This window comes from Scylla paramamosain, chromosome 5 (assembly GCF_035594125.1).
Source record: "Scylla paramamosain isolate STU-SP2022 chromosome 5, ASM3559412v1, whole genome shotgun sequence".
Classification (NCBI taxonomy): Eukaryota; Metazoa; Arthropoda; class Malacostraca; order Decapoda; family Portunidae; genus Scylla; species Scylla paramamosain.
In genome coordinates, this window is record NC_087155.1 from 17,292,081 (window position 1) to 17,318,775 (window position 26,695).

The window sequence follows — 26,695 nt, forward strand, 5'->3', positions numbered from 1 at the left end:
TATGTGAAGCCTATCAACAAGTGGAATCTATGGAATGTGTCCAGTTTTTGTCAATTTAATATGAAAAGGCATTACAAGTTAAAATTATCAATGAATACATACCATCACAGGATGCACTTGAGCTACTTTTTCAGGGAGACCAAATTATGAATTCCAATCTCTCTCTCTCATTTTGCCTGACACTGTTTCCTTACAGGATGACCATGAGCTATGTTCCTCCTTTCCACTCCCAAAACTTCATTATTTTAATGTTCATTATCTGATCACAAACTTTCAACACCATATAGTACATCTACATATCTTATCCTGAGCCTGAACTCCTATCTCCATCTCCCTAACTTGAACCTCCATTCTCTTGAGTCTGATCTCTTTCCTCATAACTCCTACCTCCTGTCCACCAAGCCTTACCTTCAACCTCTCAAGTCTTAACACAGGAAGTATGACGAGGTGCACCACAGAATTCAAGTACTGTATAACACATTTCCTCAAGGTAGCCAGCAACATCTACTTTCCCTTATTTATGCACAAATTTGTGCATATTTGTATGTATCTGAAGGTATGTACCTGAGTGTACAAATTATAAGCATATTTGCTCAGTCTGTTATTTACAATTTGTATATCTTTGAAAGAGATATCTGAACTATTTGGGAAATCTCTAAACATTCAGCAAACATATAAATTTAAGTTCTATTATGGAGGGTATAATGTGCACAATTTTACTATTGATCAGTAACAGAAAAATATTTCTTAAAATTTTATACATACATGGGGAATATGAATTCATGTAGACCTTTACATGTTTAGATCTGTTTGAATCTCAGAATCCAAAAATAATGGATAATATTATATCAATTTCTATTTGCCCTTTTCAGTTCCTTAAAGGAAGAAACCTAATTTATGTTAACCAAGTTTCTCCAATCCATTACCTTCATTATTGGAAAGCAAAAAAACAGTTATCCATTATTCATTTAATTAAGTTATTCTTGAATAATTAGGTGTGAGCATGCATTTAAGTGTGCTAAATTTGCACAGTAAGATGCATCATCAATAAGTTTTTTTTTTTCCTTTTCTTTTGTTCTATGGTAACCTGGAAGAAATGTTAAGAGCCACCTATCATAAATTTTTGTTTCCAGTAATTTAGAAGCCAATAAAATTCAACAAATTTTGGAGCCGGGCCAAATATTACTTACAGGAGTTTGAACGATGCTAGGAGTGTCAACAAGATTTTTGAACTGCATATCACATGCAGGTGATGGACCTTTGGATTTACACTGAAATAAAGTAATTTTGTAAATACTGATTTTCAACAATATTGATGAAACCAATCACTATTTTTTTCTCATCTAACTAGCTAGAGATCATGATTTACAGTTTTTTTTCAAAACGTTTCCAATGTTGGTATTCATGTTGCATGGCTACCTTCACCTACCTAAGTCATACATATATATATATAGTGATTAGATTCACTTTCCTAAGACTTTCAAATACAATATCAGACGAAACAAAGGCTTGCACTAATTCCCATGATGAGTCATAGAAGAATAACCTCAGATCCTATTTCATACTGATACACCAGCCTTTTCTTACCTTGATATATATATATATATATATATATATATATATATATATATATATATATATATATATATATATATATATATATATATATATATATATATATATATATAGAGCGAGATACTAAAAATGCTTATGATAATTATGATTTTTCCTCATAACAAAACCTGTTATTCATCACAGATCACTGTGATGTAGGAGTGCATGGTCTAAGCCACTTATTCAACACATCAAAATCTCGCACCTGAAGGTAGAGAAAATATAAAACTTTTCGCACAACAATCAGTTGACTTTTGATGCATCTCCATGCCTAAAGCACATGTGGCTTCCTTGAAATGGAGACAACAATCATTTGCAGAAAGCAACCTCAGGTCAAAAAAAGGTCATAAAATACCACTCCCACAAAGCACAAGCTAGCATGCATGCCCCAAAACATATTATTGCCTCAGCAAGCATATATAGCAGTAACCGGCAGACTGGAAAGTTAGCAGTAAGAAATGCTCTGTCCAGTTAGGTCTAAAACTTGGGGAGCAATCCATATAGCCTACCCTTTTCACCCATACACTCAGGCTCAAGGATCTTCATCTCCACACTTGACGAGCCATTTCTAACAGTATCACTAAACATTCACTTCCCCAAAATGTGTTCTATATGTTTTGGCCTCTTTTACATCATTTCTATACATCACAAACAGAAAGAAAGCAATTAATGAAAATGCATAAACCCAATCTCAAGGGAGCGAGAGAAATAATTATACATACATGTGCCACCTTTGCATCTTGCCATTCTTCACAGCTATATTGGAAGCTCTTTGTTGTCCTCATGGCATTCCCTCAATTCACATTTCCTATTTTCACTAGGTATAGCTTTTAAGCATAGGTACAAGCACAAGACAAAGTTTGTGAATAGGTGAGTTAATGAAATCCCAAGATGGTGAATGGAGGGAAACAAGATGATGGCAAGTAGTGAAGACAGGATGAGAAGACTGCTTAAATCTCATGAAAGATGACATTTGTGGGTGACAGACCATGACCAGATAGATGTAATAAATGGTATATGCTAGAAATGATGCCATGAATTAAAAGTGCACATCATGCTTACATCATTACTCACTGGACTTGTTGGAACGGCCTTTTCCTCAGCTACTGGGGAGCCTTGACTTGGGTAATCCTTCTTATCCTTGTCTCGTAGCTTCTTCTGCTCTCTCTTCACCACGCACTGAGACTCTGGCACAACACCTAACATGGGCAAAGATAAAGTTATGGATCTGATGGTCACAGAAAAGAAATACTTAAAAAAATAAATTCTAGGCTGATAACCAACAATACCTAAAACAAGAGATTTCCTTTAGACTACTCTTTATCCTGTCATATCTGGATTAAAGTTTTGTCATCTCAAATTATATCTTAAATACAGTTTAAGAGTATGTATGTCCAAAAATAATTTCAGAGCTGCTATAAGACAAAGCATAAGAAAATGATACTTACATTCTGGTCGCATGCCCACACCAAGACACTTCTTGAGGCGACATTCTTGACATTTGCGTCGCATATACATATCCATTTCACAGTTGCCACCATATTTACACTGATATACAGCATTCTTTGTGATGGATCTCCGGAAGAAGCCTGGGAGAGAGAATATTATTGCCAATGACATTGCTTTTGGGTCACAAACAAATGTAGGTACTAAATTTGCAAAATGATAAACTAAAAATATAATCCCCATTTTGATGGATAAAATTTCTTGACAGTTAATAAAATGAGCATGCAGTCTGTAACATTAATGGGCCAGGTGTATATATTGTGCAGTGTTACTTCACTTATGGATTTTAAAAAATAATGTCGAATCAATATCACAAAGGTATTTATAGTATTAGTTTCGAGAAAAAATAAAAAAAAATAAAAAATAAATAAATAAATTATATATATATATATATATATATATATATATATATATATATATATATATATATATATATATATATATATATATATATATATATATATATATATATATATATATATATATATATAAAATAATTAATGTAAATATGCAAATGATGTACGTACTGATATTACTGAAAATGTTTGGATTCTGCTTCATTCCATGGCAATGGGGCTGAATTTAAGGCTATAACTATCACAACGCAACATGGAATGGTAAAAAAATAAATAAATAAAATAAATAAATAAAAATAAAAAAATAATCAGACCTTGCCTAAAGTCTACAGCAAATCTGAAGTTAGTAGAGGCATACGGATTCTCAAAATGATCTAGGATACTGACCCGCACTGTATATTATACCAGTCTCAGGAGTTTGGTCTCTGGTGAAGATGTTTATCATGGTTTAATCTATCCCATCTTGCGATAAATTTTTCATTCCAAGTTCTGCCATGTCAATGACACATGTATATCACGGTTGATTGCTCCTCGAGTGTAACTAACTGCGCAGCATTCGGAGCGGACTCATAAAGGTTTGGATCCGAGGGACATCGCAACTGTTCGGTCCCGGATCCTTGCTAGTTCACCCCTCATTAAGATGTGTTGTTACACTTAAATTAACAATAATGCCCATCACCATCAAATCATTAACCTGTTGGAATATATTTCCGACAGCAGAAAAATAGGTAAAGGTGGGGGTAGGTGGATATTGTGATCCCTCCATGGGTGCACTCCAACTTGGGGGTCAGCATGGGTACAAGCTGGGTAAAAAAAAAAAAAAAATAAATAAAAAATAAAATAAAAAATAAAATAATAATAATAATAATAATAATAATAATAATAATAATAATAATAATAATAAATAAATAAATAAATAAATAAATAAATAAATAAATAAGAAAAAAAAAACCGACAAGCATAACCACGCACTACGGCAACCTGTAACCTGGAATCAAGAATGAGTTGTAAGACGAAGGCTCCCAATGTGAGGTAGTACAGATTACTGAAATCCGTGAAGTCTTACGAGTGATGTTAAGGATCTGACAGCCTGACTGTTCACTAGTGTGCCTGTCACTCTGGTGGCTGGGCAATCTTAGATTCAGCACAAGGGACAAGGTTAGACGTCACCGCTGGTCGCCTACACTTAAATATACAGAAACAATCCGTTTACTCCAGCTCGTATTCAACGACCTAAGTAGATAAGGCCGGAGGCAGGGATCGGCCACACATCACGAGTGCCGAGATCCCTTCTGTCTGCACATTTAGTCCCTATGATCGCCAGAACAAAGCAGTTAAGATCTACCTTCAGAAAACTTAAGTTAGCCCACTCACCCGGCTGACAGCTGAGAGCAACCAGCTACGCGCCGTAAGGCAGCTTAGCTAGCTGGTTGGAGGTGACAACTACGTGCTCCGCCCAGCTGGAGGTGCTCGCTGTGCACCCAATCGTAGCTAATATGGAAGTTTTCTTTCTAATTCTTAACTGGTGTGCATTTAGCACCCCCCGCCTTTTTTTCAGAATTGAGTCAAGTTCGCAATGCCCCACTTTTTAAATCAAATTTTAAATCCATGCATACATGGATTTACACACACCATGTCTGGTGTCTGCACGTACCGATTCAGGGGATACAGTGGGCCTTGTGAATTCCGCTCATCCATTGCTCTGTTCGGAAGGCTATTTCTGCATCTCCTTATCTCCTATTCTCTTGCCGAGTTTCTTGTTATGTCCAATTAATTTCTGCGCGCGCGCGCGCGCGCGTGTGTGTGTGTGTGTGTGTGTGTGTGTGTGTGTGTGTGTGTGTGTGTGTGTGTGTTCACCATGTGGCCTGGAAATCTATCATCTATTTCGTTCTTCTTTTCCTTTACATCTTTTCGGAAACTAGACAAGGGAAAATATATTCGAACACCTCGAGAAGTCAATTGTCAATTATCTGAATAATAATAATAATAATAATAATAATAATAATAATAATAATAATAATAATAATAATAATAATAATAAAAGTAATAATAATAATAATAATAACAATAATAATAATAATAATAATAATAAACACGTAATTAACTTAATTGTAAAAGTTGTCCAAGGTTACATACAACACATATTTTCAGGGCAGCACATCAAAATCAGTAGTGAAGTAGACCAGGAAAGTTTATTGGATGATGGCTAGTAAGTGCTTATGCCATTACTCATCCCAGGCCAAGTGTTGCGTAATGCCTGGTCAGACAGTAATAATCCAATATCATCCCTTATGCCTCAACATTATGTCATTACCACATCACTACCTCAAACCTCGTGTGGGGAAGGCTGCTCTCACCTCCACTGCGTACGCCCCTACAGGGTAACCTACTGTTATTACTGTTACTACTACTACTACTACTACTACTACTACTACTAATAATAATAATAATAATGCTACTTTCGTCTTACCTTTGCATCCCTCGCAGGTGAGTGCGTTGTAGTGATAGCCTGACGCCCTGTCCCCGCACACTAGACATAGCTCCTCCTGCTGGCGGGGAATGGGGCCTTTTTTCTTTTTCAGGTCGCCGAAGGAGTCGGCGCTGTAGTTGCTCACTGAAGAGGGCGGCGACATGTCATCTCGCCCTGAAAATAGAACGGATACATATTAGTGATGCGCAGGGTGGAAGGTTCAAGGACGATGCTGAAGTTATTGTAAAAACATCAATAGCGTTTTGTTGCACGCGGCACACCCTCCGCTCGCACACAGGGAAGGACATTTTTTTTTTTATCTATAATGGGGCATTAAGTCGTCCTCGATATCATGCTACATTTGTTTTTCGCATACACAGAATGTGTGAGATCTATAAGATGAAAAGCTCGTGAGCGTGGCCTTTATTTATCTATTTCATCAACTTAACATATTCTTGATCGACTGCTTTCAACATGCTCAAAAACAATGAAAGAAGGATGATATCATTCCTCTCTACTTGTATGGGTCATTCATACAGCTAGTTCAAATATGTAATGAACTATCCCCGAAGAAACGCCCGGTCAATTTTAATGATCAAATGATATTCTTGTATGATAACGGGCCTGGAACACCTCCACGTCAAATGCTTAACAACTTGAACTCTGTTCTATTCAATCAACACACATTTGACACAGATACAAATGCACCTGACATCTTTTAAATATAAGATAAAGCTGTGGCCGCTTGAAGCCTCTGTACAAACTTATTCTAATAACCTAGTATATCTTTCGAGACTCCGGTGCTATCAGGCCTGTGCAGTGCTTGGCTGTTCCAGGACAAAGCTGGGGTGGGGGCAGTGGGTGGTGTATCTGATGAAGCAGTCACATTCACAGCAAGTGTCGAGATCAGTTCGGTCCAACTCTCGACCCTATGAACGCCGCGCCCTCGACAGTGCTTTGAGCGCGGCACGAGATACAATGCAAATGAGAACAAACATAGTTTTATACTCTGCCAAGGTCCGAGGCGTCATGGTTGCCAGCTGTGAATGCAGTAGCGCAGCGCCGAGCCAACGCTTTCTCAATCCTGGTCAGGTATGCAAGTAACGTTTATTGCTGGCTTACTGGTAGTACTTTCTCGATATCCTAAGGTAGTGTGCACAGGGAGCCGGTATTGCTTTGGGTATAACACAGCTGAGTTACGAGATCAAATGGCATTCTTTATCATATCAAACAGGTTCTGGATACAAAAATTATGTAGTATTTCGATAGATATTACAACAGAACTGCAACGCCTCATACACACACACACACACACACACACACACACACACACACCTACATCCCAGCATCATAAGCTAACGACACATGAAAAAAAAAAGACACCAATTCCCAACGTTAGTAAGTATGCAAGTCGTCATTCATGTGTAGAGAGAGAGAGAGAGAGAGAGAGAGAGAGAGAGAGAGAGAGAGAGAGAGAGAGAGAGAGAGAGAGAGAGAGAGAGAGAGAGGGGCAGGAAGGAAACGAGAACCTCCAGGGATGAACATACGCCCAATTTCGTAACACGGGGCCACAAAAGCAGCATACGGCGCGGGGAACAGAAACGGAGGTGCACATACGCTTTTGACTCTGGACACCTGCTTCCACACCTGCCAATTATCTTCGGGCCACCTGTGACCTTGTCTGCCTTTGGTGGTGCTGGGGTCAAAAGCCTCCACAACACGGGTCTTCAGCACGAGGCGACAAGTCGGGGGAGGGGGAAGGGCAGGGGGGTTTTCTCTCTCTCTCTCTCTCTCACTCTCTCTCTCTCTCTCTCTCTCTCTCTCTCTCTCTCTCTCTCTCTCTCTCTCTCTCTCTCTCTCTCCACTCCAAAAGCGAAGTCTTTCGGATGACAGAATGGGTTCACCTAGAATACCATGCAGGTTTCGTGGTTTACTGTCATTCAGCTTCACTAGGTTGACCGAGATGTGCGAGAGAGATTACACGTAAAACCGAGAGAGAGAGAGAGAGAGAGAGAGAGAGAGAGAGAGAGAGAGAGAGAGAGAGAGAGAGAGAGAGAGAGAGAGAGAGAGAGAGAGAGAGAGAGCCACTGTGCATGAGTATTAGATAAATGCTCAGATTAATGAATGCGCAGTGACGTTAGAGCTGCCGAGATTAACATAACAATGAGCGGCGCCTCCTCTTGTACAATTTAGACTATCCCTCAAGCCCTGAACCGTGCCTCGCTCCCTCTGACTTGCCGCTAAGTGTTTACAAACGTACTACAACACTCTATTATATGACGTGTGCCTATGCTCAAGCTTGTCTTCTGCTACAGATTACGAGGTGTGTACATGCTCTTTTGAACTGACTGCCTGAACCAACCATACTTACACACACACACACACACACACACACACACACACATCACCAGAGGGACTAGGAGGAGGTTCTGTGCTACACTGCTGAGCCTACGTCAGTAACAGACAGTTTTCTTGTCCTCATTCAGACAGCGGATCGCGGCAGGTGACTGAAAATCAATATCCCAATACATATACCCGTACCTTTGACTTTTGACCAGAGAGAGAGAGAGAGAGAGAGAGAGAGAGAGAGAGAGAGAGAGAGAGAGAGAGAGAGAGAGAGAGAGAGAGAGAGAGAGTATACAGTATATGGAAGACCAGGCAAACAGAGAGAGACATCACAATGTGAGCAGCAAACAGGGCCTCCCGCCACACCTGCGGCCACACATCTGCGTCACGACACACCTGCCGCTGCACGTAGTACATCGCCAACACGTGTGCGTCCCACCCTCCCCTCGTGGCTGTCGAGTGAGTGAGATCAAGGCTATATATAAAAAAAGTCAAGCATCATTCTATCTTCTAACGCGGGGAGATAAGCTAATATAAAAAGAAAGTAAAATAGAAAATTCTACTGATAAGTTAAAACAAGGCGATTAATTGATACCGGCTGTCTGTGTACCACTTTTTATCTTTAATCTTACTTAATTCTAAAACTTGTGATTTCCAGGTTTGACAGTGCGCCAGTTATTGTATATCTATATAGTACAATCGTGGTCTGATGTCAAGTTACCTTTTCCAATGACTTCCACTTTGTTTTCTTTTCATTCAATCTCGAATCACTTGGTTTGGCAAACCCCTTAAAAGATTAAGGGAAGCCGCCAAACGCAGTGAAAGTGGATGTGTCATGTTATTCGGCTAATGACATGACTGTACATTAAGACTATTTTCGCTATCAGTGTTTACTTCATGACTGACTTCAGTACAGTCTTACATAATGTATGACTTGTTATCTAATATGTACTGGATCTGTCGCTGTACCCTCCCTCCCACTTTAGGTACTCCAAACTCGCCAAATGGCCGAGCTGGCATCTCTCCCTCGTTCACTCCAGGCTGTGTATTTTTGGCAACCACACTCCCGTACTAACATTTGCATAACACGTCATACTTTTGTGTACTAATCCCCATGTGTGTGTAGAGTATATGTACTTTTATATGTTAGTACTGCTGTACAACGATCCAATTCTCTTTAATTCTCTTTATGTATAAAGTACCTTGTTCTCATTCGCGATATTTGGTTGTATATCACTATTATAATCTCTTACATGTCGTTATTTTTTTTTAATACTATTCTATTAATTTCTCTTCGTCTCGTTCTTCTCACCACTTTTTTCCTACTACTTGTTCTCCTTCTCCTCCTCCTCGCCCTCCTTTTCCCTCTCATCCTCCTCTTCATCATCATCACTGAATGGTTATGCACGAGTGTCTGGTTTCAGGTCACGCGCAACAGTCAGGCACGTACAGCAAGGCAAGGAAGGGCGAGGGTTGCTGGCAGTTCCGCGGCCACGACGAGTCAGAAAAAAAAAAAAAAGGGGGCCATATTAGGGTCACACTGACTGCTTAGAAGCGTACTCCCCCATCCCCCTGTCCCCCTCCTCCTTCTTCTCATCCTCCTTCGTCTCCTCTTCCCTCCTCTAAATGCACACAACATGGATGAAACCACTCACGATTCAAGGTTTCTACTTCATGTTATGATAAAAAGTGTCTATACATCTATTTGGTCAAGTATCTAGCGTATAGTCCCTATATATTATTTATTCATTGTCTATATATATATATATATATATATATATATATATATATATATATATATATATATATATATATATATATATATATACATATAAATTCATCTCTCTCTCTCTCTCTCTCTCTCTCTCTCTCTCTCTCTCTCTCGCTCGTGGCACTCTGCAAAGGCCGTTCAGCTCCAGATACGCGTCAAGGTATGCGGGGTGAGGAGGTGGTAGTGGTGGCGTGAGGGAGGAGGAGTTGGGACAGGGAAGTGGACTGCATTCCGCCAGCCAGCCAACACCTCGCTCTATACCCTGCCTACAGTATGCCCCTCACACCCCCCTACTGTTCTCATTAATCTGAATATGAGTAAACAAAGAGTCAAACAACGGAGGATGCTACGCTACACAGTCATACACTCACCCTGCGACACCTCAGTTCAGTTCACCCACAGCGTCACGACCGGCAGTACAACCCCGGTACATGTTACCTTCCACCTCCCTCTATGTACTCGTATGTATCTCCACTCAGCTCCAGCCAGTTCTTAATCCCTGTTACTCTGACAACGGATATTTTTTCTTTCTCTCCCTCACACTGTCTAACTAGAGCCTGACTTAATTCTTACGGAGTGTGTTATCAAGTCAGAACGGGATCTAGAGAGAGAGAGAGAGAGAGAGAGAGAGAGAGAGAGAGAGAGAGAGAGAGAGAGAGAGAGAGAGAGAGAGAGAGTTATAAGGCCAAGGAAACACTCAAGACAGCAACAAGTGGCATGGTCGCTCCTTTGAAAAAAAAAAAGACTCATAAAATAAAGGAAAGAAACAGACGAATAAAAAATGGACAGGTAGCACGTGACCAACCCACCAACCATAGACCTTCTAGGATCCTCATTTTTCGTTCGCCTGCAGACAAGACACGTAAGACCGCAAGTGACGAAGCTGAGAAAGGAGTGGTTGAGTTGTAAGACGGCGGTTGGCTTGCGTAGGAAAGAGAGAGAGAGAGAGAGAGAGAGAGAGAGAGAGAGAGAGAGAGAGAGAGAGAGAGAGAGAGAGAGAGAGAGAGAGAGAGAGAGAGAGAGAGAGAGAGTCAATCAGGGTACTATTTCTTGAATGAGTTCCCGGGATACACGCGCGGAAGGAAGCAGGCCAGAAGTAAACAATGGATGGCAAGATGACTGATAACACACAACATCCATCAGGTCACTGGTTCTGGGATGAGGCGGCAACTGGGACGGGTGTGCAGGTGGCTCGGGAGCAGGTGGCGAGGGAGCAGGGAGTAGGGAGGGGCGGAGACTGGCGTGAGGGCACTCGCTCGCTCTTTTCTTCCTCCTCTGACGCGCCTTGCCTTACACTTTCAACAGATAGAGAGATTTAAACGCGACACCCACGAAGAATCCTGACACTTAAGCTGATCTTCGTGCCCTTTCCCTTGCTACAGGTCCACACGCAGCATTGTGACGCATCACAAGAGCATTACAACGCATTGTGCTGGTATAGGTTACTTCCTCGCCCGCCACTCCTTCCTCGCACCACTTCCCACTCCCCACCTATCTCATAAAAAAATCTCATTCTTCCCACTATTTAGAAAACTTCCCTAAATGTTTCATATTTAAACGCCATTGTAGCAGTTCTTAAATCACTACAAGACAAACATTTCCACGACTTTTTTCTCCTTTGCTAAGACCACAACTCGTAGATAATGAGCGGCTGGAGGGTGGAAGTGGAACGTGGAGTGATGACTTTTGGAGGTTAATGCAGCATTCATTAGCCGGGTGATTGGATACGTGGTGAGGGGCTGTTGTTGATGGGATACTTGATGGACTGAAAGGAGAGGAAGGCTGGGGTGCAGGTAATGGGAAGGCGTATAGGACAGCCGCAGGAGAAAAGGGCTGGGAGATAAGATGTTGGGAGGTAGTGTACGGCTTACAACGCGTACAGAAGGAGTGAAGGATGAGATTGCGAGAGTGAACCCAGCACAAGATAGAAGAGAAGAGACAGGCTCGTAATGAAGATAGCAAAAGGGAGTATGGCTGACAGGGAGTAAGTAGAAAGAATCCATAGAGATAAGATGGGGACAAGAGCATAACGCAGAGAGTGGCTCAGAAAAGGCCGGAGATAAGATGAGAGAGCAAAGAAAAGTCCAGAGATGGTGGAAGAGAAAAATAAAAGGACAAAAATGACAGAGAGGTCGGGAGATAAGACACTGAGATGGAGTGCAAGATTAAGAACGAGAAGAGGAGGGAGATAACGATATGTAAAAACCGGGACATGGATTTATAGTCAGCTGAAGCGATGCAATTCTGATGAACAAACCGGCTCAGACTAATTGCACATGATGAAATGGAGAGACGGGAAGAGAGAAGGAGAAACAAACAAAAAAAAAAAAAAAGTGGTGGTGAGAACGAAAGAGCTCAGGCTTCTGCATTTCCCAGCCAGCACCTCAACTCTCCTCTGCTTGTCAAGATGACTTTCAATCTGGCTCAGACCTTCTTTCTTCCGCAAACAAACGTCAAGACGCGTTGTTTGTAGGCCTCGGGGGCCGTGCGATGGAGTAAGATCTCGTGTGGGCTGCGTTAGGCGGGACGAGTGGCAGTGAGGAGTGAAGAGAGAGTGACGGGTGGGGTGAGGGAGGAATAGTGGGAGGGGAGATGACACTGGTGGTGCGTGGTGGGTGGTGGGTGAGGCTGAGGGAGGGATCTAGGAGCAGTCGTGCGTGAGGGAGTGAAATGGTTCCTCTGACAATCCTCCTCTTCCCAGCACAGCCGCGCAGCCACACCTACCACACATCTCACCTCGACTCTCATGTCCCTTATTACGACGCTCTCACCATGAAAAATGAAATTAATGGCCAAGAGTGGAGGCAACGCCAAGAACACACGCAACTCACACACTCTGTCATTTTTTGCGGGGGAGCAAGGGCATTCCTCGCGTCCCTCTGCATGCAAACAATCCATCGACCGCAAGTGAAAATTCCTATTTCCTAGTCGCTTCCAACCAAGCCTCGCATATACAGGACAAAAAAAGAAGCAGTGTAAACCCTAATCACAGGCCACCGCCACAAACCTTTTATATAACACACGACATTTTTTTACAACTCATGAAAAGCCGATTTGTTTGCTGTCTGGGGGAGAGCTGGCGGTCACGTGGTCCCGTCCCGGGCCCCTCGCCTCCTCACAAGGACAGGGAAGATAATGCAGCAGGTGGGGAGGGATGGAATGCGCCTCCCCACAACACTGCCGCCGCAATTTACGAACAGTGAAATATAGTCTGTCACACCCTACCGTGCCGTGCAGTGCGTGGCTGCCGGGGCGTCACTGTCAACAGTTACCTGGAAAGAAGAGAGAAATGGAGTTAGTTTTGCAGATAAGCGGACAATGAGAGGAGAGGGTGTGGCAGCATTTCTCAGGGCGCGCGCGCGCACACACACGCGCACACACACACACACACACACACACACACACACACACACACACACACACACAAACAGGTTCCCCGTCAGCCCTGCCTCTGGTCCTGCCTTCTTCCCCGCCCTGGCGATAAATTGACAACCCCGCCTGATCATGACCCCTAACATGGTGTAAGGAAGGGAGCAGGGGAAAGGACGAAAAGATAAGGAGTGCATGTGGACTCTGCGTGTATATGCTTGCGGCACAAGAACAAAAACACCACCACCACCACCACTACTACCATCCCAGCAACCAGCCACTGAAGTACCCAGCGAGAGTAGCCGTGCCGAGTAGCCGACCTGATCCAGCTACTAGTACTAGTCCTCGTAGGCATGTTACCAAGCATCCCCGGCCCGCGAGGACATTAAAGTAGCCTAGTTTGTCTCCGTCACACAAATCTCCGCGCCCTTCTTCGAAACAAGCCGCCAGAGAGTGCGCATCTCAATATGAAATGTCGGGTATTTTTGTCAGTGGTCTTGTTATTTTTGCGAGAATATCCGTCTGAGAGAGAGAGAGAGAGAGAGAGAGAGAGAGAGAGAGAGAGAGAGAGAGAGAGAGAGAGAGAGAGAGAGAGAGAGAGACGCCTGGCAACAGTGCCCTTTCCTTGTAGTGCCGTCGCTGGCCAATGAACCGTGAAAAAACTATACATAAGTATATACTCCTGTACATGTCTGCATTCATGTACACACACACACACACACACACACACACACACATACACACACACACAGACAGGGAAGAAGGAACACAGTTTGAGAACATGGGACACATAAATAACACAAAACACTAAATATTCAGTAGAAAAACGGAAAAGCGAGGAGCGAACAAGGTTTGATAATGGTGGTAGTGGTGGTAATGTAAGGGTAGATAAGGGTATCTCTCTCTCTCTCTCTCTCTCTCTCTCTCTCTCTCTCTCTCTCTCTCTCTCTCTCTCTCTCTCTGATGTGGCCACTAAGTGTTTACAAGCTGATCCTCGTCCTTCCCTCTCGTCGGTGCTTCAGGAGAGGTTGACTAGCGACCCCCTGATTATCGTCTCCAGGCTGAGTAATGAGCAGAGAGAGCGAGAGAGAGAGAGAGAGAGAGAGAGAGAGAGAGAGAGAGAGAGAGAGAGAGAGAGAGAGAGAGAGAGAGAGAGAGAGAGAGAATCTTCATGCTTCCAGGAAAGTCACTGGGTATATCCCCGCCACGCTGGCTGAAGCAGAAGTAAAGAAGTGAGACTTTCTCTTTATCCCCACAACACACATCGCTGTGGGCTTATCCAGGAAATGGCCAATCACTGCGTCAAGTTTTACCAGTCAAGCTCGAACGGTTTCTAAGAAAAACACGCAAGCGGAGACACGGATATATGAAAGCAAGAAAGAAAGTCCATGTTTGTATTGTCAAGGAAGATATGTGGAAGAAAATGAGATGCCTAGGATCAATCATGTGTATATTTAAAGCGTTAATTTGATGCAGGAAAGTTGTAATGAAAATATCAACTATTTAGAAAACGAGGCTCGGTAGTAAGATGAAACTTCATGGAATGTATTTGAAACACCTTTGGGAATAAGATGCAGAGAAGAAAACATGTTATCGTTTAGGTCTCAAAAAAAAAAAAAAAAAAAAAAAACGTAGATAATTGGAGTCGGTGAAATGTTAAACGGTATTGCAGAAGTTCGAATATTGTTTTTGTTAACGTAAGTTATCGTAATCTTATCACAATGGTGGTCTGTGGTCGCCAATAAATACCTGAAGGAGAGATAAATGTGCTGACGGCCATGTATTTTGATGCAACCCATCAAAGAAATTTTAAATATGCCTTTAAGTTTTTATCAGCGTATATTCCATGTAAAAGAAAATATAAAATTTACTATTTCTCTTTTATATATTCTTCATATGCTATAAAAAAATACGATTAGTGATACTTTTCCAAGACCAAAACTGTACAGAAGGCAAGATTATATGAGCGATCAAGTTGAGTTAGTAGACACAGGAACTGCCAATCGATATACAGTAGAAACCAATCTGTCTACACCCAAATGCAAACACAGCAAACATTACCTAAAACGGAAAATGCATTAAGCCAGCACAAGGAGTTATACGTGTAAATCAAAGGAGCGCGAGGCAAAAATAGTGTATCATCTTGCTTATCTATCTATCTTTGGACAAAAAAGTAATTCTAGGTGAGACCACAGGTTGCAAGCGAGCCTCACTCCACTCAGCCCCGCACTGCATTCCGCGGAGTGCATTCAGCCAACCTGCCTCGAAACAGCCGCCAGTCACAGCCACACCATCAACACACGCATTCGGAATCCAAACCAACCGCTCCCTTCCACTATCACCACCACCACAGCCAGTAACTATTACCACTACCACCCACCACACAACCACTCCCTGTTCATTATCACCACCACTCTCTCCCTATCTACTACCCGCCGCCCCCCCACGTCCAATTACTAACACCCACCACTCTGCAAACCTAACCATTACTATCCCCCTACTACCACGACCACAATCAACCACCACTACCACTTTAAACCAGCTACTACCATCAACAATGCATGCTTCCCACACACTCTACCATTCCTAGCGCGCTCTCGATACACAGACCATACAAAACCGCTCCAGGTATTTAATGCAAACATGTTATTCCACCCGATCCTCTTCCCTGCCTCTGTCCAGCCCTTTCCCTCCCCCGCACTGACGAGAAAAGGGACGCGGGTATCACTCTTGGTAATATACTGAAGTGACTTGCTACCTGAGAGAGAGAGAGAGAGAGAGAGAGAGAGAGAGAGAGAGAGAGAGAGAGAGAGAGAGAGAAAGGGGGTAGTGGAGAAATGCAGTTTTCCCGCAGGCATGGCTCGTCCTTCATGCAGCGTCCTTACGGCACTTTGGCTGACTGACCCCGCTAGCCTGGTGGCGGTGGTGGTGATGGTGGTGGTGATGATGTATGAGAGAGAGAGAGAGAGAGAGAGAGAGAGAGAGAGAGAGAGAGAGAGAGAGAGAGAGAGAGAGAGAGAGAGAGAGAGAGAGAGAGAGAGAGAGAGAGAGAGAGAGAGAGAATTAAAAAGCAGGAAGGTGCGTCTGTACACAGTAAAGATATAAGCAAGTCAGTCACAAGGAAGATTCAACGGTATGAGTCTCTCTCTCTCTCTCTCTCTCTCTCTCTCTCTCTCTCTCTCTCTCTCTCTCTCTCTCTCTCTCTCTCTCTCTCTCTCTCTCTCTCTCTCCGTGGACTGTGCATGGCTATCACCTTCTCAGTCTGGGAAATAGCAACGTGTGCAGCAACAGATGGCCATTTCTTGAAGGCTGCCAAGGAAAGCGGGCGAGAACGATACTTTCTGCAGCGCACACACGCACACACGCACGCGCACACATACACACACACACACACACACACACACACACACACACACACGCACGCAGAGTGTTCAGACCTATCATTCAAAAGTGTGGAAGCCACGTGCAATTTCTTTTTATACGTCATTAGCCTGCCTTAAAAAAGAAAAAAAAAGTAATTGCATCTGCAAAAGTACATATGAAGAAATAACGCAAGCAAAATTTCTTACACTTGGATATCTTTTCCTTTTATTTATACTGATGAGACACGAGGCAAGATGCTCTTTTCTTGCACAAAAAAAAACTGTACTAAAGGTCAATTAGGTTCCATAAATAAGTGGCCGATTGGATGATTCAACGCCCCGACATTTGCGATAAACCAAGAAGTGCAGACATGCATATGCAACACAGGGCAACAATTCAGAGCGAGTCTTCCGAGTCTTCGGAGTACAAGCCAGACCCCAATCTTGTCCTTGCAATGAGAGAGAGAGAGAGAGAGAGAGAGAGAGAGAGAGAGAGAGAGAGAGAGAGAGAGAGAGAGAGAGAGAGAGAGAGAGAGAGAGAGAGCGTGTGAGGGCCATGACACTACTACTGCGTGTTCTTTCCGTCTTTTTTACCTCATCCTCACTCATTTCCTTCGTACAGTTTTTTAACCTCTATGATCTCATTTTATCACGCTGTTCTTACTCATATCCTTCGGACGGTTTGTTAACTTCATATAACCTCCTTTTATGTTCGTCCTCGGTAGTGTAGAGTAAAATCTAGACCGTGGCCTTGAAATCACCATAAAAAGCACTGTGAAATTTGATAGATTACTCCTTTACTTGATAGGCCATGGAGACAGTCCCGTTCCTTGGCTGACATGCAGTACGAGTTTGGCGGAGGGCGCGGGGAGGGTAGGAGGAGTAGTAGGAGAGCAAGGAGTGGACGTGGTAGGTAGCGATGGAGGAGAGATGTAAGGGGGGGACGGCCGCGGTGTTGTGTAGGTGGTGAACGGTGGCGAGGGAGGAAGCATTGAGACGGAGTACATCGTGTGAGGTCTTGATGCGCTGCAAGTCACGCCTAGTAATGCAAGCTGTCCGGCGAAGCGATGACAGGGGTTGTGTAGGGGGAACAGACGGCGAGAGGGAGGAAGGGAGCGAGTGAGGATGACATGTAGAGTAATACGAGATAACAATGGAAGGAGGAAGGGAGGTAATGGTAGTGCGGCGCGGGAAGGACGAAGACGGTTCTAGGACAACTGAACCAGTGACAACTGAACCAGTGACAACTGAACCAGTGACAACTGAACAAGTGGACGACTGAACCAGTGGACAATTGAACCAGTGACAACTGAACCTGTGGACGACTGAACCAGTGGACGACTGAACCAGTGGGCAATTGAACCAGTGACAACTGAACCTGTGGTCGACTGAACCAGTGGGCAATTGAACCAGTAAAAACTGCACCAGTCGACAAGTGACAATGAAACCAGAAAAAAATGGTAACAAAAGCATATTAAAATTCATTCATTAAGAAAGATTTACCAATGCATCATGAACTAGTGGCGATACTATGGTTCAGTAGTTTTTAGAATCATTCATGTAGTAAAAATATAAACCAACTGATATAATCACATATAGTGCACTACAGTGTCCCCTATTTACACGACCTGCATATTAGCTACTGCTCGCAAATACAGGAGCTTATCTACTTCAGCTCTATACATCTTAATTTTAGTGGCTAACCTAACCTAACCTAACCTAACCTAACCTAACCTAACCTAACCTAACCTAACCTAACCTAACCTAACCTAACCTAACCTAACCTAACCTAACCTAACCTAACCTAACCTATGCCGTAGCAAACAGATAACATTTTTTGACACTGGTTCAATTGTCACTGGTTCAGTTGTCACTGGTTCAGTTGTCACTGGTTCAATTGTCACTGGTTCAGTTGTCACTGGTTTAGTTGTCCACTGGTTCAGTTGTCACTGGTTCAGTGGTTCACTGGTTCAGTTGTCCACTGGTTCAGTTGTCCACTGGTTCAGTTGTCCACTGGCTCAGTTGTCCACTGGTCCAATTGTCACTGGTCCAATTGTCACTGGTTCAGTTGTCACTGGTTCAGTTGTCCGGGCACCGACGAAGACAACTTGGTGAAATAGGAGATATGGTGTAAGAGAGAGGAAGATTGGTAACGATGATGCAAGGGGAAGGAGTAGGATGCCCAAGGATGACGAGGGAAGGAAGAAGGATGGCTAGAGTGAAGAAAGAGAGAAGCGGTGGGAAGATGAGTTGTAAGGATGACAGAGGAAAATATAGAATGAGAAAGAACGGTTAGGATTCTACAAATAAGGAAGAAGTGAGGTGAGGTGAGAAAGACACGACATGCACAGCGCGAGGAAACCAAAATGATACAGGTTACCAAAAACTAAACATGACGTCATATATATATATATATATATATATATATATATATATATATATATATATATATATATATATATATATATATATATATATATATATATATATAACAAACCAACGCAGGAGGTGATTCTTGGAAGATCGAGGAGGAGGAGGAGGAGGAGGAGGAGGAGGAGGAGGAAGAGAATACGTAAAAGAAAACCATTAAGAAACTGAAGAACAAAGACACGAGTGAGAAGGAGGAGAAGAAGGAGGAGAAGGAGGAGGAGATACGACAGAGATACCACACACAAGACAACAAAACACTGCTTCCATTGAGAACAAACATCTGTAACGAGCATTGCCTCTGACACAGTAGTGATGATGCAACGGAGCAAAATATTAGAAGCTTCCACTCAATGCACACTTCACTCCTTAAGAGTCAAAACTGCCCGCCATGAGCACCTCCTCTGAGTCAACCATCGCGCATCGAACGCATTCCACCGCGGCGTTCACGTGTGTATGTGAGGTGTCTTTATCAAGTTAAATTCGTGACAGGAGGTGATAATGACTCACCGTACTAGGAAAAGTCGTAAACAACAATTAAGGCTGTGGTGGCATTGTTGGTGGTGGTTTCAGAGTTCAAGGTAATTCATATTTTGTTTACTTGTAATGTTTCTTTCCTTCTTTCTTTCTTTTTCGTACTGTGTATTATTAACATTATCATCATTACCGTGGTACGTGCAGTATTATTGATGATTTTCTGCCGGTTAAAATTTCTTCACCTAATCTTTTATAGACTGTATACATGTGATTGTCGAGGTTGAGGTAAACACGAGCAGCTGCAGTGATTTGTTGTTCTTGTTATTGCGGTAAAGACGGCTATGGTAATAGTACTGACAAGGACAACGACTGGTGGTGCGTGCAAGTGATGGCAGATTCGGTGTGGTGGTGAGGTCAGTGAGAGTCATGAGTTCTCAGTACGACATGAGGCAGGAGGGCACTTGGCTGCGGTGTGTGGTGGCGGTGCGGTGTGTGCGAGCGTGTGCAGGTGTCAGCACAGCCGTCACAAGGGTGTAAAAGTGAAAGCCAAGGTCAGCAGACGTCAGAAGGAAAGTGGGAGGAAGTATAGGTCAACTTTCTCCCCAAGGACAACAGCACCCACGCCCGCCCAAACACACTCACGCCGCTGATGCCACGTTAGCACTTCAAGATCGTCAGCAGCAAAATTTTCCCGCTTCTATGAATTAATGCTCTCAAAAGTGGGAGAATGAGGCCACTTCACGACCTAAATTGGCGCCTCGCGAACTAATTTTCGTTCTTTTTATATTTTGTGGAGCGTACGAGTATGTATGGTGGGCATTTCTTTCTCTTTATTTAGACCAAGTCCTTGACGCGTCTCCACCTGCGTCAATAACACCAGAATGAAAAACAGGGTGAAAATAAAATGTGTATGTATGTATGCATGTGTATATTACCTTCAAATGTGTATGTATGTATGCATGTGTGTATATCACCTTCAGTCACCTAGAGAGAGACCTTCTTCAAATTTTCTTCAGTTTATGCAAAGTTGCAGGAAATGTATGCGTTTGCGGAGTAAATCGACGAACACACACACACACACACACACACACACACACACACACACACACACACACACACACACACACACACACACTCCGTAACGGAATCAAACAATCGGCCTCTCACAAGCTACCAAGGCATGTGCTTCGTGAGGAAGGTTATTGTTCCTTCATAAGAACCTGCTTTCCTAACCTCCATCGTGTGTGTGTCTGTGTGTGCTTATAACACCAGCAGCAGCAGCAGCAGCAGCAGCAGCAGCAGCAGCAGCAGCAGTAATAGTAATGGTATAGGTATTAGTATTTGTAGTAATAGTAGTAGTAGTAGTAGTAGTAGTAGCAGTAGTAGTAGTAGTAGTAGTAGTAGTAACTAGTAATAATAATAATAGTAGTAGAAGTAGCAGTAGTAGTAGTAGTAGTAGTAGTAGTAGTAGTAGTAGTAGTAGTAGTAGTAGTAGTAGTAGTAGTAGTAGTAGTAAAAGTAGTAGTAAAAGACTCAACATCGCTATCTAAAAATAATACCCAATTGGTGTCTCCTAAACGAAGAAATCCCATGAAATGAAAAAGGAGTCTCGCTACTCGTCTAAGAAATGTAAGACAGAGACATAACATGAATACGCACTCGTACACCCTGCACAGCGAGAGGGAGAAGGCCTGGGGGACAAGCCTGCCTCTACCAAGCTGAGAGCACTGCCACAGATCTACATTCTGCGCACTTCGTACGGCCAAAGACCTCTCTGGCCGGACATCTTCCAGAAATCATCGTCCAGGCTCAGAGCGCAGCGAGTGTCGTCCCTACACAGTTGTTTACAAGGCCACGAGGTCAGCCACTCGGCAGAGAAAGAATAACTCTGCCAGGAAGAGTCGCCTTGAAGATCACTGAGGGCTGCTACTCCAGGGACACGCATAAAATTAATTAAGACACGGGCGAGTTAAGTCTTGGCCAGTTTTAGGGACTGGAGCAACAGTTTGAGGATGAGCGAACGGCTACGTGTCTCTCGCGTGATTTCCTATTAAGGCAACTGTGAACCCACGAGTCAGAATCGTGGGTCTGAGATGGTCCAGAGTCACTATCGTCATTTATCACGCCCACGTAAAGCTCAGGACTTCTCTGAGGGCAGGAAGTGATGGTGGGCATATTGAAGGATTCGGGAAGCCTCAAGGTGTAATACCAGCAAGTGTTTTATTGGTATATAGAGGCAAAAAAAGATCGGGACATTGCACCGGCGGAGCATCGGGATGTTCTGGTAACTGGTCCCGGGCTGCGTTGTGACGAGTGTTGGGTATGAGGAGGGGCAGAGGAGGGTAGGAAGGATGGTGGCGGCGAAAAGGTCGTAGTGTACGTGGTGGCGGTCGAGAGGAGTAGGGCTTGGCGGACGTGCTTACAAGGGAGTAATGAGGCTTAATGGTGATGGTGACAGTGAGAAAACAGCATCTGCTTGGACCTCACGACGTAACCAGCCACATGGCAAGACAGAACTTGGGAGTTAGTGTAGAGCTGATCACGTTCTCCTTTAAGTAGAAAGGCCAAAACAGAAATCCTGGCCAAGGTTAAAACAGTTTGAGTTTGTCTCTTTTCAGGCTGTAGCTCCTGTTCATCCAGCAGAGAATAGGTACGCGGCGTAAGGCGACGTGGCGTTACTGTTACACTGGGAAAGGTTAGTTACCTGTCCTCGCTTTTGTGTGTGTGTGTGTGTGTGTGTGTGTGTGTGTGTGTGTGTGTGTGTGTGTGTGTGTGTGTGTGTGTGTTGCTTGAGATCAGAAATAATTTACACCATATTCTGAGGAATAAACAGACGATGTTATTAATGTTATTAATATATTATCAGTTAATTTTATTATTATTATTATTATTATTATCATTATTATTATTATTATTATTATTATCATTATTATTATAATTATAATTATAATTATTGTTGTTTCTGCTGTTACTGCTATTGCTGCTACTACTACTACTACTACTACTACTACTACTACTACTACTACTACTACTACTACTACTACTACTACTGCTGCTGCTGCTGCTGCTGCTGCTACTACTGCTGTTGCTATTATTACAACTACTACAACAATTATTACAAATTCTGGGACGCTGCTGCTACTACAGGAAATATTCCCACTAGTGTTGCGTCACTCTTACTGGACAAGGGTGACGTCTTCTCCTAGACATTAACGAGACCAAGTGTTGCCTGCCGGCCAGCACGAGGACACCAGCAGGCCGCGGGCGGGACGGGCGTATCAGGCTAAGGAACATGACTTAGAATTGCGTGCACTCTCAAGTATTGTTGCTTAATTCTTGAAGATGAAATACAACAGTCAGGAGGAGGAGGAGGAGGAGGAGGAGGAGGAGGAGGAGGAGGAGAGGGGGGAGAAGGAGAGAGGGAGGAGGAGGCAACCGCCGCCCGTGGCCTGGGAGGCAAGCGAGGCCACCCGGCGCCGTCGCCATGACACACATAGTGACAACCGAGCACCATGCAGCGGGACCAGGTCGGCCTCTCTCTCTCTCTCTCTCTCTCTCTCTCTCTCTCTCTCTCTCTCTCTCTCTCTCTCTCTCTCTCTCTCTCTCTCTCTCTCAGTCACCTGTCGGGGCATCCCCCCTCCGCAGACAGAACATGGAGTCAGGGGTGGCGGGGAATGGGGGGTGAGGGGGACGGGAGCGCAACTGTACCCTCGCTATCAGCCCTCAGGTGATAGGGTGTATCTGGGTCACTGCTCTCTTATCGCCGCTGGTAACGTAAACTACTCAGGCAACCTGCTGACCCTTCCCCCTCCTTCAGTGGGCCCCTCCCACTGCACCCACAGGCCTAAAATCTCCTATCAGGCCACTCAAGCAAACAGCGAAAAGCTTCCTTCACTACACCCTCAATTAAGCAATTAAGACAGCATGGCTGCGTCCACGTCATGCACAATGGATGATTTCATGAGCTGCCTATCTCATGTTGCTCGTCCCACTCGCCTCACGTGCTGAAAGTTACGTAATCGTATCCGCAGTGGGAACGGCCACGGACGCCAGCCCTGCAGCTCCTCCCCTGCTTCGTCTGGGTCAGGATCAGCGCGAGGCCGCAGCGCCGTTCACGGTCCATAAATGTGCCAGCGGGACACGGGGCCGCACTATCTCAAGAGAGTCAAGTTTTATAAGGATGCAAAAGATGACGAGATATCAGTCAGCTATCTGCTCATTGAAAACCATTCCCAAGATAACGAGTGCAACGACCAGACAACACAGGAATTTTTAGCTACAACATTGCCCAAGTAAATAACTTATCTCCGAGGCTCTCATGAGTGCCAATCTCTCCTGCCTAGTGAGGGAGGGATAGGGGTGAGGTCAATATTCCATCTTGACAGTCATGTGAGGACACGATTCTATATCTACTGGGAACATCTGTATGACAAGTATGCAGCCAAGAGACAATACCTGATAGGGAGGAGGTGTCAGAGGGCGAGGCCATAGCGCGGGGATTGAGCAAGAGGGCGTTGGTGGAAGCAATGGACGCCATGCCGTGCGGGGGCTTGGGGAGTTGAGATCGAGATCCCAGAAGTCCAGGTCCACCTCGCCGATGTCTGAGGAGGCCAGGGAGGTCGGAGGACTCATGCCAACGTTGACCCCGACGCTGACGAGTGCTGGCGGGGAGAGGGCACCAGGGCTGGTGAGCGGTGACGAGCTGGACACCTCGGAGCAACTCTCGTCCCCCATGGCGGAGAGGTTGAGTGTGGCCACACCAGAGCCCAACACAAACATTCCATCGACACGCGCTGTCGCCAGCACTTTGGCCAAACGTTGGCACGGCGGCCGTCACGCGTCGTCCACTGACTATCACACGTGTGAATCAATGGCCAGTCCGATAGATCACTTGGTAGTGGGTGCTGAGTTCACGAAGATCAATTGGCAGTATTCAGCAGGGCTCATCTTAGGCCATGACTCTGGATCACTTATGTAAGGGCCAGAGCCATCTTCAGCGGGCGTGTGCGGCTCCTCCCACTCTCACTGTAGTGGTGGCGTGGCTCGTGTGGGTCAAGTGTGTCCTGTCAGTCTCGGTGAATGGGTGGCGTAGTATTTGGGTCAGATGCCGTCGGTTACCAGGTCAGGTCGAAAGCAACTTTTCCTTTCACTTGGCTTTCCTCGAGCAACAGGTTCAATAGCAGTTGATGAAGGAGTGAAGGGACGATGGTGCGGGGGTGGAGGCGGCGAATGAACTTGACCTTGTGTGCCGCTGGAACTCTCGCGAGGCCAGTCACTCCAACACTGAGACGCGGCGCCTCGTTCACAACGACGGACTATTGGTGACTTATCTTATCATACACGTCTTGTTATCGGTTAAACTGATGCGGGGTCGTGAGACTGCGGTTGTCTGTTACTGAGCCAATGTCAAGAATCAAATGTGAGTAAAAACTGGCTTACAATAGCGTCCGGCACTCTCTTGCACCAACAAAACAAATGCGATGGAATGACAGTTTCTCTGACGGCAAATGAACGTTGTCATCAGCAACATATGTATTGTTGTCACACGCGGCAGGGTGTTCTTCTTCTGCAGCACTCAAGAGTCAATGTAAAGCACGAGACACGCGCGAGGAAGGATCCAAAACGTAGTGGAGGGAGGCGGACACGAGCGATCAGGTGCTCACCCGGCGACGGCTGGCGGGCAACTGACAGGGTGACCGACCCTGAGATATCTCAGGACTCGGGGCCGGGCAGGCAGGCAGGTAGGCCAGACTCCCCTACCGCTCCACCTGTTGCGGCGCAGACCTGCCTTAAGCCTTTCTTTCTAGAAAAAGCACTTTATCACACCAGGTTCCCAAATGACATTTCTACCTCATCTACCGAGCAAGAAAAGGCAGGCCCTTTACTGCTCGAAACGGCGAGCGTGAGCACTTGGTGTATTCAGCGACGTAGCGGCGTGTGGCAGCTCCTCGCGCCCTCCCCTCGGTGGCCCCGCCCCCAAGCACGAAGGATAACACACACAGAGCCAGGAAAACACTCAAAGTCGTGAACCTCAATCGGCTGCAAGGATGACTCGCACCCCAGTTTGTTCCTCCAAGAAGTGAGGGAAGCTGAGGGGCGAGCCCCTCCCCACTGGCTTCTTTCGACAGGCACGACTGCTTGAGTGGCTTCTGGCCTGAGTTGTTCTGAGTCTTAATGTGGCGCGTCACCTTGCACATAGCTACACACACACACACACACACACACACACACACACACACACACACTTAAAAAAAATAGAGTAAAATAAAATAAAGCAATAAAATAAAATAAAGACTCCGCCAAGCTACAGGACAAGACATGAAGCTAGAAGATAGAGGAAGGGAGGGGATGGGGAATGAACATGGGAGGGGAGGGGAGAAAGAGTGCATGCAGGGCGTGAGAAGTCCCCCCGTTTCTCTCACTACACCCCACCTCTCAGTCCTGCCCCCAGCAATGTCCTTAGGTGTCTTTACCCCCACCATGACTCTCCATCTTCAATTGCCGGGAAAGTTGCCTGTCTGGGCGGGGGGCGGCGCGGCCCCCTGTAGCCCACATCCGGCCGTCTCCAGCGCCTCACCGCAAACTTTGAGCCTCGCCGCCACGCCGCACGCCACATACAGCGCTGCCCTATCCTGAGCCATATGCCACGTGGGCCTAAACACACCATTAGACGGAAGATGAGCACCAGTGGATATCCAGAGGTAATGTATCCAGGACTGTCAGACTCGAGATGTCATCTATCACCAAGCCTCCCTCCCTACTGGAGGAGGATGTTTACGTGGAGACCGCCTCGTCGCCTTCCCCTCCCGCCTCTCCCTAATGGCCGTCATCATCGTCTACCGGACACGCACCTCCTACGTACCCTTTCCTTAGTCGCCGTAAAAATAGCAGCAAAGAGAGTAAGGAGGCGATCCTTTTGTGCAGAGAGCCATGGGAGAACCGAGAGGCGATGCTGCTAAGTGAGAAGAGTTCGATCTTATGGATGGTGGATTCAGAC

General features: G+C 44.8%; 1 protein-coding gene and 1 long non-coding RNA gene across 2 annotated transcripts in view; both read right to left on the minus strand.

The window, feature by feature from the left end:
- The window catches only part of LOC135100604 (ecdysone receptor-like), a 39,146-nt gene extending 13,682 nt beyond the window's left edge, over window positions 1–25,464 (minus strand). The window contains 6 exon segments of the mRNA XM_064003671.1: window positions 1,191–1,271; window positions 2,689–2,813; window positions 3,063–3,203; window positions 5,947–6,120; window positions 24,154–24,249; window positions 24,252–25,464. Of these exon segments, the coding sequence (XP_063859741.1) occupies window positions 1,191–1,271; window positions 2,689–2,813; window positions 3,063–3,203; window positions 5,947–6,120; window positions 24,154–24,249; window positions 24,252–24,477 (843 nt within the window). The 5' untranslated portion in view covers window positions 24,478–25,464.
- On the minus strand, window positions 18,313–18,896 carry LOC135100606 (uncharacterized). Its single transcript, XR_010268813.1, has 2 exons — window positions 18,529–18,896; window positions 18,313–18,493 (listed from the first exon to the last, which is right to left on the minus strand). It is a non-coding gene; the product is annotated as an uncharacterized LOC135100606 (long non-coding RNA).
- Window positions 25,465–26,695: the final 1,231 nt, after the last annotated feature.